An 18,707-nucleotide genomic window follows, 5' to 3' on the forward strand; every position below is an offset into this window, starting at 1 on the left:
GGATCTGTGGCCATAGGCCTTACTGTGGAGGGTTTCCTATCGACAGGAGTAGGCTAGCAGATATGGCTGCAGTTTGTTTTAACAAAGACAGTGTCACCCTCGCTGTCATCTTCCTACAACATCTGCACCCACTTCTGCTTGTGGTCTCGCCATCCTTCCAAGGCTGCAGGCTAAGGAAGTGGACAATTAGAGGATGGCATCGTGGCACATGGTTAGCACTGCTGCCTCACGGTGCCAGGGACCCAGGTTTGATTCTGACCTTGGATGACTATGTGGGGTTTGCACATTCTCTCTGTGTCTGTGTTGGTTTCCTCTGGGTGCTCCAGTTTCCCCCCACTGTCCAAAGATGTGCACGTTATGTGGATTGGCCATGCCAAATTGTCCCTTAGTGTCCTAGGTAGGTCGGGTTATGGAGATAGGGTGGGGGGGGTGGGCCTACGTTTGGTGCTTTTTCGGTGCAGACGAGATGGGCTGAGTAGCTTCCTTCAGCACTATAGGATTATATGAAGATCATATTCCAGAAGACCATGCCAGTGAGTAAACTGCCAAAAAATGTGGGGTTAGGCCCCAGAAATGCTTCTGACTCACGATTATTTTTAAAGTTGTTACAATTCCACCCCTTGTGTCCCTGTGAGATTTGAGCACTCAAGCAATTTAAATAATATATGCAAGCAAAAATCAAGTCTGTGACAGTTACGATAAAGTTAATAGTGATAGATTCTTTCCACAGGTCGCCAAGAGAGTAACGAGTACACGGAGAGTTATGGGGAGGCTAAAAATAAAATTTCATATAGAGTGATTGAAAGTAGAAATGTTGTGTACAGCCCATTGTTGAAAAAGAATCAATAGTCTTTTGACAGTGAATTAAGTTATCACATGAAAAAGAGGAATGTTATAGAGTAGGATTAAACTAGGTAACTCGTGAAGAAAAAGCATTGAGTCAGATTTATTGTGCCAAGTAGCTTGTTTTTCTGATATAAAATTCTATGATTCCAAATATTTGTCAAGAATTGGCTGTGTTGAATCCAAAATTTATCAGCAGTAAATGAAATAATATGCTGTATTATACATTGCTAAAGTATATACTCTAGTTAACAGGAATTGATGTTAATTGTCACAATCTGGTCATTCTTGTGTGCCAGCCTGTTCTTCTGTTCATGATTAGCTTAGGTGAAGTCCAATTCAACATCAATAGTGTAAAAGCATTAGTTGGGCTTGTGTTAAAAGTAGTAAAGAATACAACACGTTAATTGGCCTGAACTCTGCTTCCAGTCATTTGACCTTTTGGAATTGTGCGAGGATACTAACTGCATTGGAGGATTCAGTCATTTAATTTGTCCCTTCTTTGTTGCAGATTGAAATCCATAATGCTAGACAGAGTTTATCATTTCCAACTCAGTTTTTATCTAGAGCTTGGTTTCTCATAATCTTTGGGCTCAGAATTGAATAACATGGTTCTGTGTGCGCTGGTAGCTTTTCCTTTACTGAATTAAACTGACACACACACAGCTGCATCCCCTGCTTGCATCTGAAGATCTTGAAAGGGTGCTATCATGATGTAAGTCAGCTGAATGGAGCAATGCAACACCATAATGCCAAATTAGATCATTGCATGTGCAGGCAGCATCTTGACTGGTTACGAAGCAAATAAGCCCTGTTCTGGGACTATTTATAGAGGTGTTTTTTAGGAAGCTCAGTTTTGAGTTGCTAGAGCAATTCTGAGATATTTTCTGCATTTACTAAGGGAGCCTTATATAGGAACAGTGAACTGAAATCATTGAATACCAGTTGGACTGCAATGTGACCAGGGCACGGAAAGGAGGAAGCAGAGAGGAGAACTCTTCAAGGAGGAAGGAGAGGCTGACTCTCCATATAAGGCACTTCTCACTAAAGGTCTTGCAGAAGCATCATACCTACTTAGCCACAAGCCAGGAACAGTGACTGAGGAGACTAAGCTTCATCAAGGAGCTCGATACACCACTGTGTCACCTCCTTCACGCTGACCTAGAGTCTCAAACGAGGGTGAGGGCTGTCTGCTCGGTGACCATGAAGGTCACTGTTGCCTATCATTCTATGCTAATGGATCCTTCCAGGCAGGAACAGGTGACAACAGCAACATCTCATAGTTCATCATTCATAGATGTATCATGAAGATCACAGAGGCAGAGTACATGAGGACCTCATCCCCTTCTGCATGAAGAGGGAACAATAGGATGAAACGGTACATTGATTTACTAGTATTGCGAGCTTTCCAATAGTGAAGGACGCTGTTGATTGCATGCATGTGGGTCTGCAAATCCCCGCGTCAACAAGGAATAATACAGGAACCAGAAGGGCTACTGCTAAGCATGCAGTTGATCTGCAACCACACCAAGAAGTTTATTTTCATGAAAGCCTGCAATCTTGGTAGCACCCAAGATGCACTTATCCGACATATCAGAAATACAAAAACAAACAAAACTAATCACCCATTTTCACCCCTATAGCGCATGGCCTGTGGGCATCGTTGCCTGACCAAGTGCTCCTATGCCGTACAACAGCATAGCTGGTGAAAGGTTGCTGACTTTCACAGGGAAGAGGTTACCTAAAGCGCTACAGAAAGGAGTGCAGCATGGCATCTGCTCATGGAAATGGGGTGGGTGCACCAGTTTTACTGCTGCCCATCTAATTCAGAAGCAGAAATCACAATTTTATGGACCTGAAACTCCGGGCATACCAATTTCTAGCCCAAATTTATGTCAAATAGACTAAAATTTTCCAGCAGTGTCAGCAACTCCTTTTGGTTTGTAGCCTAAAAGCTCAAGAAAAATGTAATTTCAAACATATTTTAACTAAGCAGCTTAAGGCATGCATAGTGATCATGTGGATTCGCATTGGGGATAGAGACCTATGGACTGAGTGAGGGCAAGGTTTTTCTTATCCATTCACAGGATATATGTCGGTGGCAAGACCGGCATTTATTGCCCATCCCTAATTGCCCTTGAGAGAAAGTTGTCTTTTTGGCATCTGAATGGCATGCTAACTCAGAGTTCAGTTAAGAGTCAACCACTTTACTGGAGTCACATATACATATAGGCAAACTGAGAAAGGATGGCAGATTTCCTTCCATATAGGACATCTGTGAACCAGTTGGACCTTTACAACATTCTGGTAGTTACATGGCCACAATTACTCAATAAAGGTTTTTCTTAAATTACAGACTATTTCAATTAGCTAAATTTTACTTTCCAACTGCTGTGGTGGGATTTGAACTCCTATTTCTAGATCATTTGTCCAGTCCTCTGAATTACCAGTCCAGTAACAAAACCACTGAAACTACACCCAAATATAAACCGACTTTATGGCCACCTTTGCACCAAACATTCTTGAAAGTATACGGAACACCACTTAGAGTAATGCACATATTCCCACCAAACATTATTGCTTGGACTTGACCGGATTTTGACAGGTCACTGATAGTAGCTATAGTCACTTCTCTCCCCACAGGATATCCTTCTTCTGCCATCCAAATCAATACTTGTTCTGGCATCTGCAAAATGTGGAGCATGCCAAGAATCATCAAGGAAGGCTTCTTCAAATCAAAGGTGGCCTACAGTCATAGAATCTTTTAAGTGGAGTTTTACGGCTCTGTTGTGATGGGGTCCGGGGCTGAAAAATGCAGTGAGCCATTCAAAGTCTCACTAACTTCAGCAGGACCAGAAGATTCCACCAGTGGGATAGGGTTATAAATTCGCCCTTAGAAATTTATGGCAGAAGACAGTCATTCAGCTCATCATATCTGTTCAGGTCAAAGAAGAGCTATCTAGCCTAAGACCATTTTCCAGCATTTATTAAATGAATAAGTTAAAAAAATGTTTTACATAAGACGAAAGCAAATGGACTACTTTGGATAAATTATATTGTGGCTTTGTTGAAAATACAAAGGATGTGTTGATGTATTATGAACTTGGAAGCAAGATATTAACCTGCTTTAATATCATATAGAAAATAGGAGGGGATTATATTAAAGACATGAACCAGTTACAGAAGCTCCATGCCTACGTGAATAATGATGAATTCATTCGTGATGTTACATCGGTGAAACAGGTATAGTAGTTCAAATTATGTAAATTCAGCGTTCTGTGCAATTAATAAAACGAGTTGTGTGTACTGATGCGCAATCAATTACACTCAAGACAAAGTGATTTCATAACTGAAGGCTTTAATCTACTAGAACCTGTTCCCCAGCAGCTTCGATACAGAAAGTGAAGGCTGCTGGGACGGCACCATCTCTTATACTCAGCCTTCAGGGCGGAGCTACATAATACAGCCAATGGTAGACTCCTGGGTCTAACCAATGGCCATCAGCCTCTCAGGTACCGCAATACCCGGTACTACCACATGTACAGAAATAGTTTTAATTTGTTCCCTATTGTGTCAACAGGAGAATAAAGTAAAACTTGCATCTTTACTAGAAAAGGAGTATGGAATTAAGATCAACATGTCTTCCATATTTGATGTACATGTGAAACGAATCCATGAGTACAAGCGGCAGTTGATGAACTGTCTTTACATCATTGTTATGTACAATCGTAAGTCCCAATTCGTTAAATCAAGTCCCAATTCGTTAAATCTAATTTACTTTCAATGTGGTACATTTTTACTGTTGCATTAGTTTCCATTTCAGCTGAGAAATAGCCGTATTGTTTACATTGCTATGTTTCTATGAACAGGTCTGCCCATATTTGATTATATGTTTGTTCTTATCTGAAGAGAATATCCTCCTTAATTTAAGCATCTTCCACACAACATAGAAAAGTCAAATTTGATTGACGCTCTTGAATCGATGAGAGTGAAATTTAATCTAATTTCCCCTATTTTCCAGGTATGAAACGGGTGCAAAATATTCCAGTTTCTAACCTGAATCACGCACAATCAAAATGCCATTTTGGTGTGTAAGCAATGGCATATTATAATATGCATAATGTTATTTTCCAGGACCTGTAGTAGCAGGTATAGTAATTGCCATAACTATGTGTCTATAACTACCGTATGCATGTACAGTTCTTGAACTCAACTGTGACACGTTTCTATATTTACATCATTAATACTAGTTTATATTTTGTGTAAGGAATTAGAAAAGAACCAAACAAGAATTTTGTTCCAAGAACTGTTATGATAGGTGGCAAGGTAAGATTTGTTTCCTTTCCTATTTTTCTGCAACTCCCTGCCAACCCCAAAATCATGCAGTGACTTAAATTGAGCATAGTACATTGCTTGCAACCATAATTATAGGTAGGAGGGGGTCAGTTCAAGCAGCACTGGTCAGTTCAAGCAGCACTGTTTTCCTCTCGCTACTTGTGCATAAATTGAAAGTGTTTTCAATCAGTTTGTTTTAATTAATAAGTGGTGGTGCATTTTTTTCCAACCCCACATTTTCTGTGACCCAAATTTACAAATAATCCAGAGCAGACGTGAGTTACGATTAACTCAGAAATTAGTTTATTTCACACATTCAAAATCCATGAAAGGAGTGACTATGACATTCCACTCCACATTCACACAGTAAGTGGGGGAGATAGAGAAAAGGAGTTGACATACAAACATACAGAATAGGAACAAAGGTAGGCCATTTGGCTCCTCAAGCCTGTTGACCATTCAATAAAATCATGGCTGATCTTGTTGTGTTGAGTTCCACATTCCCCATCTATCCCTGTTAACCTTTGATTCCCTTGCCTAACAAAAATCTATCTACCTCCATCTTAAAAATATTCAATGACCCGGCTTCATTGCCTTCTGAGGCAGAGTTCCAAAGTCGCACAATCCACAGAGAGAAAAAAGGTTCTCCTCAAGGTTCTCCTCATGTCTGTCCCATAAGGCGTCCCCTAATTTAAAACAGTGCTCTCTAGTTCTGGACTTGCGCATAAGAGGAAACCTGTTTCAACATCCACCTTGTCAATACTGTTCAGGATCTTATATACTTCAATCAAGTTGCCCCTCACTCTTCTAAACTCCAGTAGAAACAAGCCAACCCTTTCCAACCTATCCTCATAAGACAACCCGCTCATTCTAGATATCAATCTAGTAAACCTTCTCTGAACCGCCTCCAATGCATTTACATTCTTCCTTGAATAAGGAGATAATTACTGCACACAGTATTTGAGATGTGGTCTCACCATGGCCCTGTATAATTGAAACATAAGATTATCTTTATGTTCAATTCCTCTTATAATAAAGGATGGCATTCCATTAGCCTTCTTGATTACATGCTGCACCTGCATACTAACATTTTGTGACTCATTAATGAAAACACATAACCCCTCTTCACCTCAACATTCTGCAGTAATTCTCCATTTATATAATACTCTGCTTTTTCAGTCTTCCTGCCAAAATGAACAGCTTCACAGTTTATTATACTCCAGCATCATTAGTCCCACATGATACTCCATCTGCCTGACTTTTGCCCACTTACTCAACCTATCTATATCCATTTGCAAATTCAGTATGTCCTCTTCACAACATACTTTCCTATTTATCTTTGTGTCATCTGAAAATTTAGCTCCATGCCTTCACTCTATTCTTCTAAGTCCTGGATGTAAATTGTAAAAGGTTGACACAAATTGTTAAGTAATGGGTTAAGAGACATTGCAATTAGTTGTCTCATTTATGTTAAGTATCCATCAATTGACACTGATATGTAAAGGGGCTTCAGGTGGCCTCTGTCAGGTGATGTATAGTGAGAGTTTTGTGCAAAGGCTGTTGGAAGGAAATAAATGTTTGTTTGTGAAAAAGGAACCGAACTTTAGACTCTTCATATCACAGCAGCTAAAACGTCTAACAATTGGTAGCAGAGGATGGTTGCTGTGTAAATGTGAAGGGTTGAAAGATACAACTTTCCAGATCAAACCAAGGAGTGAGTGAGAAAAGAAAAAAAAAAGTGATATATGGCTGAACCGAGGATAAAGATGGCTGGATATGACTATCCTCCCTTATTTTCTGAAAGGGAATCGTACGACCAATGGAGAATTGCAGTAGTTATGTAGACTAAGGTAACTGCTTTGGGAAAGAGAAAACAAGGTATGGCATTAGGTCTTTCTCTACCATATGGCAGTAAAATCCGAAACAAAGTGCTTTCTGAGCTGGAATTGGAAGAGTTAGACTCAGAAGAAGGTCTGGAGACTTTATTACATTATATGGATAAGATTTATAAGAAAGATGACTTGTTAAGTGCGTATGAAGCATGGTCGGATTTTGATAAGTTCTGGAAAATGGAGGATATCTCCATGGATGACTATATAATGGAATTTGGCAGACTACATAAAAGGCTGCAGAAACACAACCTGGAATTTCCACAGTCTGTGTTGGCCTTTAAATTACTTGACTGTGCTAGAGTGAGCAACATGGATAGGCTCCTGGTTTTGACAGGAGTTCAGTTTACTGATAAGGATACCTTATTCGAATAGATGACAAAAGCTTTACAAATGTTTCTGGGGAAACATTCGATTCCGATATCTCTGATGACCCAAATAGGTCAGCCTGCAATAAGGCAGAATATGGAAGATACACTACTAACAGGATGGTGAATTCGTATGGCTACGAACAGGGCTCAAGACTATAGAAGGAGACCGAGACAAGGAAATTATGAAGACAGAAACCCAGTTAGAACCTACAATAGGAAGATGAACCCCAGAAATGTATGGGGCATGATAAAATGATGTTTTCAATGTGACTCTCAATACCATTGTGCTTTCAATTGTCCAACTCGTTATGATAGAGTGTTTGAAGCGACACATGCCACGGAAGAGTCAGAAGAGGAAAACGATAGTGACCAGAAAGAAGGCATTGTCCTATTGACAAGCAGTTTTACGCCGGTAATGAAGGTGTTGGTTGCAGAATCCTTCAACTGTGCTGTATTGGACAGTGGCTGCACATCTACTGTGTGTGGAATTGACTGGTTAAAATGTTACCTGGACTCTTTGAATGCTGAAAATCGTAACAAAGTTAAGGAATTTGAAAGTTCCACAAGTTTCAGGTTTGGGGATGATAATACTCTGAAGTCGCTGAAAAGAGTGGTGATCCCTTGCAATATTGCCGGAGTGAATCATTTCATTAGCACGGATGTTGTATCAAGTGAGATACCTTTGCTTCTGAGCAGACCGTCGATGAAGAAAGCACACATGAAACTGGATATGGAACAGGATAAGGCAACAGTTTTTGGAAAGACGGTGGACTTACAATTTACACAGTCGGGACACTATTGTATTCCATTACTGACAATTAATATTTCAAGTAGAGTGGTTAAGGATGTGTTAATGGCAGTTGAAAATGGGACTTTAGCTGATAAAAAGCTTGTGGTATTAATTGCATAGGCAATTTGCACATCCGTCTCCTCGGAGGCTGAAAATGTTATTAAAGGATGCAGGGGTAATGGATGATGACTATACTAAACTGATAGAACAGGTTAGTGACCGCTGTGAAGTTTGTAGGAAGTACAGAAGGACACCAGCACGACCGATAGTAACCCTACTTTTGGCCAGGGATTTTAACGACATTGTGGCCATGGACCTTAAGATCTGGGAGAAAGCAAATAATATATTTATTTTGCATTTTGTAGATTTAGCAACCAGATTTAGTCAATCAACGATTGTACGAAGTAAAGAAAAGAGAGTAATTCTGGATCAAATCGTGGAAAAATGGATAGGGACAGGAATGGGTCCACCAGAAAAACTCCTTACGGACAATGGGGGAGAATTTGCTAATGATGAGTTTAGGAATATGTGTGAAAACATGAATATCAGAGTTATGAATACAGCTGCAGAAAGCCCATTTAGTAATGGTGTCAGTGAAAGAAATCATGCTGTCATCGATGACATGCTTTGGAAAATTTTGGCAGATCGACCAAATTGCAGGCTAAATTCAGCTTTAGCATGGGCAGTACATGCAAAGAATTCATTGCAGATGGTTGGGGGCTATAGTCCTTATCAAATAGTGTTTGGTAGAAATCCTAAAATTCAGTCCATTTTGGATGACCAGCCTCCAGCTTGGGAGGGGACTACAATTAGCTCTGGTTTTGCTGAACATTTAAATGCATTACATCACAGTAGAAAAGCATTTTTGGAAGCCCAAGTCTCTGAAAGAATTCGCAGAGCTTTAAGACATAACGTACGGCCATCAGATGCCGTTTTTCAGCAAGGAGGCATGGTATACTATAAGAGAGACAATTCTAATGAATGGAAAGGCCCAGGGAAGATCATAGGCATAGATGCCAAAACAATTATTTTGCAACATGGTAATCAAACTGTTAGGGTAAATTCATCAAGGATAATGGGTACAGATTACAAATTTTCAAACTTAGACAGAGCAGACAGACATGACGAGGAACCAGAGTCATCTGGTACGCATGTGTTACAGAACTATGAGGACCAATTAACTGATATAGACAGGGTTTCTGTGGAGGAACACAACACTTCTGATGAATTAGAACAGGCCATTTTTCCGAAAGGGCAACTGCCAAAAGTTGGTACAAAAGTGACATACTTGCCTGAAGGGTCTAGTCAATGGAAGGATGCAACAGTTATTAGTAGAGCAGGGAAGGCCACTGGAAAGTATAAACGTTAGTTGAATGTACAGCATTCAGGGGAAGGAGTCAAGACAATGGATTGGGAAAACGAAGTTCAAAAATGGAGGGCACAGAAACGCAGTGCCAGTTCATATAGTACATCGGATAGTGAACAGGTCCGCAGGAAAAGGTCGGGAACTATTGAAAGGGCATCCCACAGAAGAAGGGAAAGATCAAGCAGTAGCAGTACAGAATGAGATACCAGGCGGGAGAGGGGACGTAGTTTATCAAGATCTCGGAACATGAGTAAGACTACGAATACTAATAGGAGTAGAAGCCCACATGCACGTGAGATTTTGGTGGCTTCAAATAAATTCGATGAAAAAGTTATCAAAGAAGCTAAACAGCAAGAATTGCATAGTTGGAGTGAATTTGGGGTATACACGGAAGTACCGGATAGGGGACAAAGAGCTCTATCCCACAGATGGATTTGCATGGAAAAGGTTCTTCCGGATGGAACTTATAAGGCAAAGGCCAGGCTTGTGGCAAGGGGATTTGAAGAAAACTTAGAAGATCAGGATTTAAGGGTAGATTCACCTACAGCAGGAAAAGTTATTTTAAAGATCTTCTTGGCTCTATTAGCCACAAAGGCATGGGAATACAAATCTATAGATATACAAGCTGCCTTTTTGCAGGGGCATCAGCTCCAGAGAGACATTTTTCTCCGTCCTCCTAAAGAAGCAGCTAACACAGAAGGGGTACTCTGGAAGTTAAACAAATGTGTATATGGATTAAATGATGCATCTAGTGTCTGGTATTTTTCGGTAAGGTCAGTTTTGTTAAAGTTAGGCTGTTGCCAGTTGAAAGCAGATCCTGCAATGTTTTACTGGCACTATAAAGGAAATCTTTCTGGCACTTTTATGATGCATGTCGATGAATTTTTGTGGGGTGGGACGAGTGATTTTGAAGTTATTGTAATCTCTGGTTTGAGGAAAGAATTCACGGTTGGAAGTCAGGCTTCCAGTGCATTTAAATATATTGGACTGGAAATTGGACAGACTAAGTTAGGGGCAACTTTACGTCAGCAATCTTATTTGGAAAGCATCAGCCCAATAGCAATTAGTCGTGGCCGAGTTTCACAAAAAGACGCAATGGTTTCAAAGATAGAAAAAGTGCAACTGCGAAGTTTAATTGGGCAACTGAACTGGTTAGTAGACAGACTAGACCGGGCGTAAGTTTTGATGTCTTAGAGTTGAGTACAAAAATGAATGATCCCAAAGTGGAAGACATAATAAGAGCAAATAAAGCGTTGGCCAAACTAAAAATGCAGGAGTGTGTTTTGAAGTTCCGGTTTTAGGTGACCTTAGGCACTTGAAACTCATAGTTTATAATGATGCGTCCTACGCAAATTTATGTGATGGGGTTTCAAGCACAGGAGGTTTTATAATTTTCCTTTTGGGGAACAATGGTAAATGTTGCCCACTTGTGTGGGAAACAAAGAAAATGAGGAGAGTGGTAAAAAGCACTTTGGCTGCTGAGAAGTTAAGCCTTGTAGAGGCGGTGGATATGGCCTTTTATATAAGTATGATATTGACAGAAATTTTGGGATTAGGGGATTTGGGTAATATACCTATTGACTGTCACATTGACAATAAATCCCTGTGGGAAAATGTGCACTCTACAAAAAGTGTCAATGAAAAGAGGTTACGGATAGACATCGCAAGTTTGAAGCAGATGTTGGACAGAGGGGAAATAACAAAAATTAAATGGGTCGACAGGAGCTATCAACTGTCAGACTGTTTTACGAAAAGAGGGGCGAGTTCACAGAAACTTTTGGATATTGTTAATGAAGGGCGCTTGTTTCTGTGACTTTTTTTTTTTCTTTCTCGTCCAAACAAAAAAGAAAAAGGGGGGAAATCATGTGTGTGTTTTTGAGTTTCTTGTAATTTAGTTTTTACCTAATTATTATTTTTTTCTCCAAGGAAGGGGAGACTGTTAAGTAATGGGTTAAGAGACATTGCAATTAGTTGTCTCATTTATGTTAAGTATCCATTAATTGATACTGATATGTAAAGGGGCTTCAGGTGGCCTCTGTCAGGTGATGTATAGTGAGAGTGTTGTGCAAAGGCTGTTGGAAGGAAATAAATGTGTGTTTGTGAAAAAGGAACAGAACTTTAGACTCTTCATATCACAGCAACTAAAAAGTCTAACACAAATCACTGCGGGACTCCACTTGTCATATCCTGCCAATCACACAAAGACCTATCTATGCACACTGTTTTCTGCCAGCCAGCCAATCTTCCATACGCGCTAATATGTTATCTCCTATAACTTCATGTGATATGCCTCCCTGCCTTCTTGAAAGTGAGGTTATATTTGCTACTTTCGGGGCAGCACGGTGGCGCAGTGGGTTAGCCCTGTTGCCTCACGGTGCCGAGGTCCCAGGTTCGATCCTGGCTCTGGGTTACTGTCCGTGTGGAGTTTGCACATTCTCCCCGTGTTTGCGTGGGTTTCACCCCCACAACCCAAAGAGGTGCAGGTTAGGTGGATTGAACACGCTAAATTGCCCCTTAATTGGAAAAAAAAATATTTGTTACTTTCCAGCCTGATGGGTCTTTTCCAGAATCTAATATATTTTGGAAAAAATAACAAAAACGCATCTACTATCTCATTTACCATCTCTTTTAAGATTCTAGGATGAAGCCCATCAGGACCTGGAGACTTGTCAGCCTATAGCACCATCAGTTTGCTCAGTACCACTTCTCTAGTGATATTAAGTGAGTTTTCAGTACAAGAATCACAGAAAAACTGAATGTGAATTCCAGAATATCAATACTTGAGGTCACTGGAGGAATTATTTCACATAGGTGTTTAAAGTTCAACTGGCTGGAGACCGGTGTTTTCAGATTCACTTTTCAGGTGGCATTGTGGGTGCAAGATGAAGTAGGCACACAGAGATTACGTCAGTTCTGTAGGCAATGGTACAAAATCTTCCCGCAGAATCTCGTCTTTTTTGTGGTTGCCGGTTGGATGGTAAAACAGCAAATTGTATGCAGCCCAGAAATATAATACTAAACCAGACTGTTCAAAATATGGCCCACAGGCTAAGTGCGGTCCCTGGAGCCCCTCTATGCGACCCCTGGAGCTCGATTTGAAAATGTCACTCAAACAGATAAGTCAGAATGGACGATTGTTCAATGGGAGCTCCTCCAATCACAGGCGGTTTCTCTCCCGTGTTTACTGCTGATATGCTCCAAGTGGGAAAGAAACAATCTATGATTGGAAGAGGGTGAAGGTGAGCGACGGCGAAGAGAGAGAGTGAGAGTGACTGTGTGGGGGGCTGAGTGAGAGCAGGTTAGGCCAGTTAGCTTAATTTGGCAATAGGGAAGATGCTGGAATCTATCATCAAGGACGAAATAGCAAGGCACCTGGATGGAAATTCTTCCATTGGACCGACGTAGCATAGGTTCATAAAGGGCAGGTCATGCCTAACTAATTTAGTGGAATGTTATGAGGACATTACCAGTGCGATAGACAATGGGGAGCCAATGGATGTATATCTGGATTTCCAGAAAGCTTTTGACAAGGTGCCACACAAAAGGTTGCTGCATAAGATAAAGATGCATGGCATTAAGGGTAAAATAGTAGCATGGATAGAGGATTGCTTAATTAATAGAAAGCAAAGAGTGGGGATTAATGGGTGTTTCTCTGGTTGGCGATCAGTAGCTAGTGGTGTCCCTCAGGGATTACTGTTGGGCCCACAATTGTTCACAATTTACATAGATGATTTGGAGTTGGGGACCAAGTGCAATGTGTTGAAGTTTGCAGACGACACCAAGATGAGTGGTAAAGCAAAAAGTGCAGAGGACACTAGAAGTCTGCAGAGGGATTTGGATAGTTTAAGTGAATGGGCTAGGGTTTGGCAGATGGAATACAATGTTGACAAATGTGAGGTTATCCATTTTGGTAGGAAAAACAGCAAAAGGGATTATTATTTAAATGATAAAATATTAAAACATGCTGCTGTGCAGAAGGACCTGGGTGTCCTAGTGCATGAGTCGCAAAAAGTTGGTTTACGGTGCAACAGGTGATTAAGAAGGCGAATGGAGTTTTGTCCTTCATTGTGAGAGGGATGGAGTTTAAGACTAGGGAGGTTATGCTGCAATTGTATAAGGTGTTAGTGAGGCCACATCTGGAGTATTGTGTTCAATTTTGGTCTCCTTACCTGAGAAAGGACGTACTGGTGCTGGAGGCTGTGAGAGGAGATTCACTAGGTTAATCCCAGAGTTGAGATGGTTGGATTACGAGGAGAGGTTGAGTAGGCTGGGACTGTACTCGTTGGAATTTAGAAGGAATCGGGGGGATCTTCTAGAAACATATAAAATTATGAATGGAATAGATAGGATAGATGCAGGGAGGTTGTTTCCACTGGCGGGTGAAAGCAGAACTAGGGGGCATAGCCTCAAAATAAGGGGAAGTAGATTTAGTGCTGAGCTTAGGAGAAATTTCTTCACCCAAAGGATTGTGAATCTATGGAATTCCCTACCCAGTGAAACAGTTGAGGTTCCTTCATTAAATGTTTTCAGGATAAAGATAGATAGTTTTTTTGAAGAATAAAGGAATAGGGGGTGTTCTGGCAGGAAAGTGGAGCTGAATCCACAAAAGATCAGCCATGATCTCATTGAATGGCGGAGCAGGTTCGTGGGGTCAGATGGCATATTCCTGCTCGTAGTTCTTATGTTTATGTTAGTCTATGTGATGAGTGTCAGTGAGAGTGCAGGTACAGGTGAGTACAAATGGCTGAGTGAATGTGGAGGTTGTGCAAGAGACCGAGTGAGTGTGTGGGTGGCAGTGAGTGTGAATCTGTCTTTTGCTCAGTCTCAGTTTTCACACTCACCACCACACACCAACTATTAAGAACACTGCTGATGTTAACTGTCTCAAAACTCTAAAGGATAACTTGCAACACTGGTTCTTCGTGGTGTATTTTTGTTTGGAATAATGTGAGGAAACATAACATTTAAAAAAGACATCAAAAGACTAATATACACTCTGACACTCAAGTATGTGAATAACTAAACACACTGTGTTACCTGAAGTTACCTCTTGTTCCCAAAATATACTCACGTTACCTGAACTCACTGAGACACCACTTTTGCCAAGCAACATCCAATTTTGTAACTCTATTGATTAAATCCAGTTAATAGCTACCATACGATACCGCTTAAGTGACCCAAGTCTGGGAAAAAGCCTCTTCCTGATTCAGCGAAGGCACAAAATTGCAACTTTTAGAGGAGAATATCTGCAATCTGCCTGGCTCTAAATGTTAGATGGAACAGGCATCTGCGACTCTGATCACAGATGGATCTGGCCTGTCTGACTGTTGAATGGAAAACTAGCTTCCCTTCCCAATGAGGGTGCTTGCAGTTATATTGTGCAGCCTCTTTGATATTCCCCTCTGTGGATTCTGCTGCCTACCTCTCAAATTCCTTGCCTTCAGAGGTTATCATTTGTATAGCCTGACCCACTGATCTCTGGCAAACAATGTTTTTGATGTGGTCATTTGCACCTCAAAATCTCCTGCTAATCTTGTTATTGGGCAAATCACATCTCATTATTCCTCTGGATACCTGCTAGTCTTGTTACATTATTTTATTTTCACCTCAAATTCACTGTTAATCTTGTTAACTTCTCACATTCCTAACACCAACCTATACACAAGCTCACAATCACCCACTCACATACTCTGACCCTATCACATGCTGGTCAGATTCATTAACCCATAAGATATAGGAGCAGAATTAGGCCATTCGACTCATCGAGTCTGCTTCACCATTCAATCATGGCTGATATGTTTCTCATCCCCTTCTCCCCAGAACCCATATCCCCTTATTAATCAAGAACCTATCTATCTCTGTATTAAAGTGACTTGGCCTCCACAGCCTTCTGTTACAATGCGTCCCGCAGATTCACCACCCTCTGGCTAAAGAAATTCCTCCTCATCTCTGTTTTAAAGGAACGCCCCTGGTCCGTGAGATGGAGAACGATGACAACTCATCTGCGATGAGCTCTGGTGCTCTGCATCATTTGACAACGTCTGATTCCTGCCCACGGATGCACGTTCCACCGGCCACCTGGGTGATCCCTGCATGCGAGCTGACCATTCCATCACACAGTCCCATCGAATCCCTGGGGTGACGGTGGTGGTGGGGTGGGGGGGCAGCAGCCCAGGCCACACACAATGTCCACTCATTCCCCCAACCCCTCTGGCCAGCCTACCCCTCACACCCATCTTACAGAGCACAGAGGCAGATGGTAACAGTGCTAACAGGTGTTTAATGTTCACAAATATTTACATATTCATACCCTAACACCTATAACTAAACTGTGTCCTGCACCAGTGCCAACTTAACTGGTGTCCAACTTTCTGGCCGTGCGGGCCCTAACGCTACGTCTAAGTGGATCCCCAGATGGTACATCAGGAGTGGAGGTAGCCTTCTGTGATAACCGCCCTGCGCCCTGGGACCCGTTGGCAGTCGTCTTCTGGGATGACCGGGCCTGGATGGGCCCAGCTACTGCTCAGGTGTCCCACGTGGCAGGATGCTGCCCTGTTCTGCCCACAACCCAGATGCGCCAAGGACGGGGGGTGGGGGGAGGTGACGGGGAATGCGAGGTGCTGCGGCGTTTTGGCAGCTCCCCTGGGTGAGTCATCGGCACAAGCCCTATCACCTTCCTCAGGGTGCCTGATAGCCCCTGTGTGATTCCATGGGATGGGAGTATGAGCAGGGCTATCCCCGGAGGCTCCCCCGCCACCTGGTGCTGCCAGCCCTTGGAGGCCCCCTCTATTCTCGACAGGGTCTGCATACTCGTGGGCATGGAGCACAGGGAGTGGACCATCGCTGTCTGGGACTGAGCCACATCACCCATTTACTGTGCCACCACCTTCTGGGTCTGTGTCACATTAGCCAGTGACTATGCCATCTCCCTCTGGTAGGCCTTCTCCCCCTGTGTCTGCTCCATGTCGGCCAGCGCCTGGGCAATGCCGCGGACGTTCTCAGCCATGGCCCGCTGTGACTGGGCCATGCTGAGAAGCGCCGCTGCAATTTCCAGATGGCTCATGCACATGGCTGCCTGTGAGGTGGAAACCCTGTCCTGGGCCTTGGCCAGCATCTGCACAGAATGCCCCAGTCCTTGAACATACTGATCCATAGCCACAACCCTCGTCCCCAATGCCTCCGCCACGGCACCATCCGTGTGGTGTTGGCCTGGGTGGCAAGCATCGCGGCACCACCCCCTGCTCCTGCACGCAGGTTGGACTCTTCCACCTGCTCCTGCAGGTGCTGGATGCTCGCTGACAACCCTCGGGAGTTCTTACTCCACCTGATGTATTAGATCAGCTGTGTGGTGCGCACCAGATAGTGCCCAGTGTCCCAGGAGCCTCTTCACTAAAGTGCCAAACTGAGGTAAGTGTCTCTGGGATGTTAGAGGGTATTGGAGATAGCTGTGACGGGGAATCTTTGTCATGCTCAGACTCAAATTCCGGGGTGTCCTGGGTCGAGTGTTGCCATGCAGACTGCTCTCTGTTGCTTGGCGCACTGGGGGGGGGAGGGGTTCTGGCTGTGACACAGGCTGGGGGTGGGGACACCAGAAGGACCCGCCCCATCATCAGGTCTTGCAAGACACAAGACAAAACAAATGATTAGACCATGGACCAGGGGTGAGGTTGATGTGGAGGTGAGTGTGAGGGTCGTGTTGGAGGGAGGGTGTTGGCACACGTGTCAAGGGGAACCGCGACTCAGTGGGGTCTCACTTCCTTGCCCCCAGCCGATCTCCACCCCGGCGACCTCCCTTTCCTCCGCAAAATAAGATTCAAAACAATTAAAAATGAATGTAAATAACTTAAACTAACCTTCGTCTTCAGCTCAGATGAACTTTGGGTCTCCCTCTCTAGCGCCAGCCGGGAAACGGCCGTACATGCACAGTTGCCTTTTTGTTTTACATCAGTCAAACGCATTGACCTGACCAACATTTAAAAATCCGAACCACACAAAAGGTGAAAATACAAAAAAGGCACAAAAACCCAGGGAGAAGCAAGGGAGACAGAGAAAGACAGAAAAAACAGCAGAGAAGGCGGGACCAAAGTTATCATAAATGAAAGAACATAGAAGTAAGAAACAGAAATCAATGAAGTTAAGAAAAGGAGAAACAGGCTCCAAGTAGAGAAAGGGCTGCAAGGAGCAGACCTTAGGAGAGATGGGCTGCGTTGAAGAGACCCTAAAAGAAGCCCGAAGATCTGAGAAGGCAACTGAAGGTTGATAAATCTGTTTGGGGCTAGGATACACCTTTGGAGATGTGGGGCCAGACTCTCTGATTCTGAAACTAAGTGCGGAGGATCCATGGCGTTTTAGGTGGAAACAAATCAGCGGTGGCCCTTCACCGATGCTGCGACCGGTGAGGGGCTAGCAGCCACGCCACGTGGAACTCTTGGCCTCCATGAAATAAATGGCCGGAGAATTGCCGGGTCCGTAGCTGTGCATGCGCACGGCAACGACCTGGAGCGTTGCGCCGTAAAACATGGCGTCGGCCCTGCACGGTCCTGAGCTGCCAGATAGTGCTCCCCTGGACACCCCCTCGCTAACCCCCACCAGTCCCCCCAGCCCTCGTGGAAACTGCCCCATGGCCAGCAGCACGGCTCCCGCCCGACAGTGGCACCACTGGACACAGTCTGCAGCTGCCACGCTGGGTTATGCACGGCTGGGACCAGAAGTGAACCGCGCCATTGTGAACTCGGAGCATCAGAGGAGGGCCTTCAGATGATGCACTGAGGCCATCCCAACAGCGTGCGGCACGCACCGTAATTACGCCGTTTCGGAGGGGGCGGAGTCTACGAAACCTGCATCAAACAGGCGCCGCCCCTGATTTCATTGTAAAAAGGGATTCTCCGCCCGATCGGCAGTTACAAAATTGGCGTTGGGCAACGGAAAGTCTCGCCCATAGCTTTTGGCTTCGCACAGGGAAAGAGCTGAAATTGTACTTGTAAGTTGATGCTTCAGAGCTTTTATTGTGTAGTTTGGTGTGTTTGCCTACAGTTTGCTATGGTTCAGTTCTTGAAGAGAAGTGAAGGATCCAGCTATGATCTGTTGTAACCTAAAGAACGGAGCCTCAGGAG

General features: G+C 43.3%; 1 protein-coding gene across 1 annotated transcript in view; it reads left to right on the plus strand.

Annotated features, from left to right (window-relative positions):
• The window catches only part of pygl (phosphorylase, glycogen, liver), a 291,143-nt gene that overhangs the window by 197,200 nt on the left and 75,236 nt on the right, over nucleotides 1-18,707 (plus strand). Inside the window, exons 13-15 of the mRNA XM_072489775.1 lie at nucleotides 3,985-4,086; nucleotides 4,424-4,571; nucleotides 5,111-5,169. Coding sequence (XP_072345876.1) covers nucleotides 3,985-4,086; nucleotides 4,424-4,571; nucleotides 5,111-5,169 — 309 coding nt within the window. The remainder of the gene's footprint in view (nucleotides 1-3,984; nucleotides 4,087-4,423; nucleotides 4,572-5,110; nucleotides 5,170-18,707) is intronic.

The sequence above is a fragment of the Scyliorhinus torazame genome, chromosome 2 (genome assembly GCF_047496885.1).
Source record: "Scyliorhinus torazame isolate Kashiwa2021f chromosome 2, sScyTor2.1, whole genome shotgun sequence".
Lineage (NCBI taxonomy): Eukaryota > Metazoa > Chordata > Chondrichthyes > Carcharhiniformes > Scyliorhinidae > Scyliorhinus > Scyliorhinus torazame.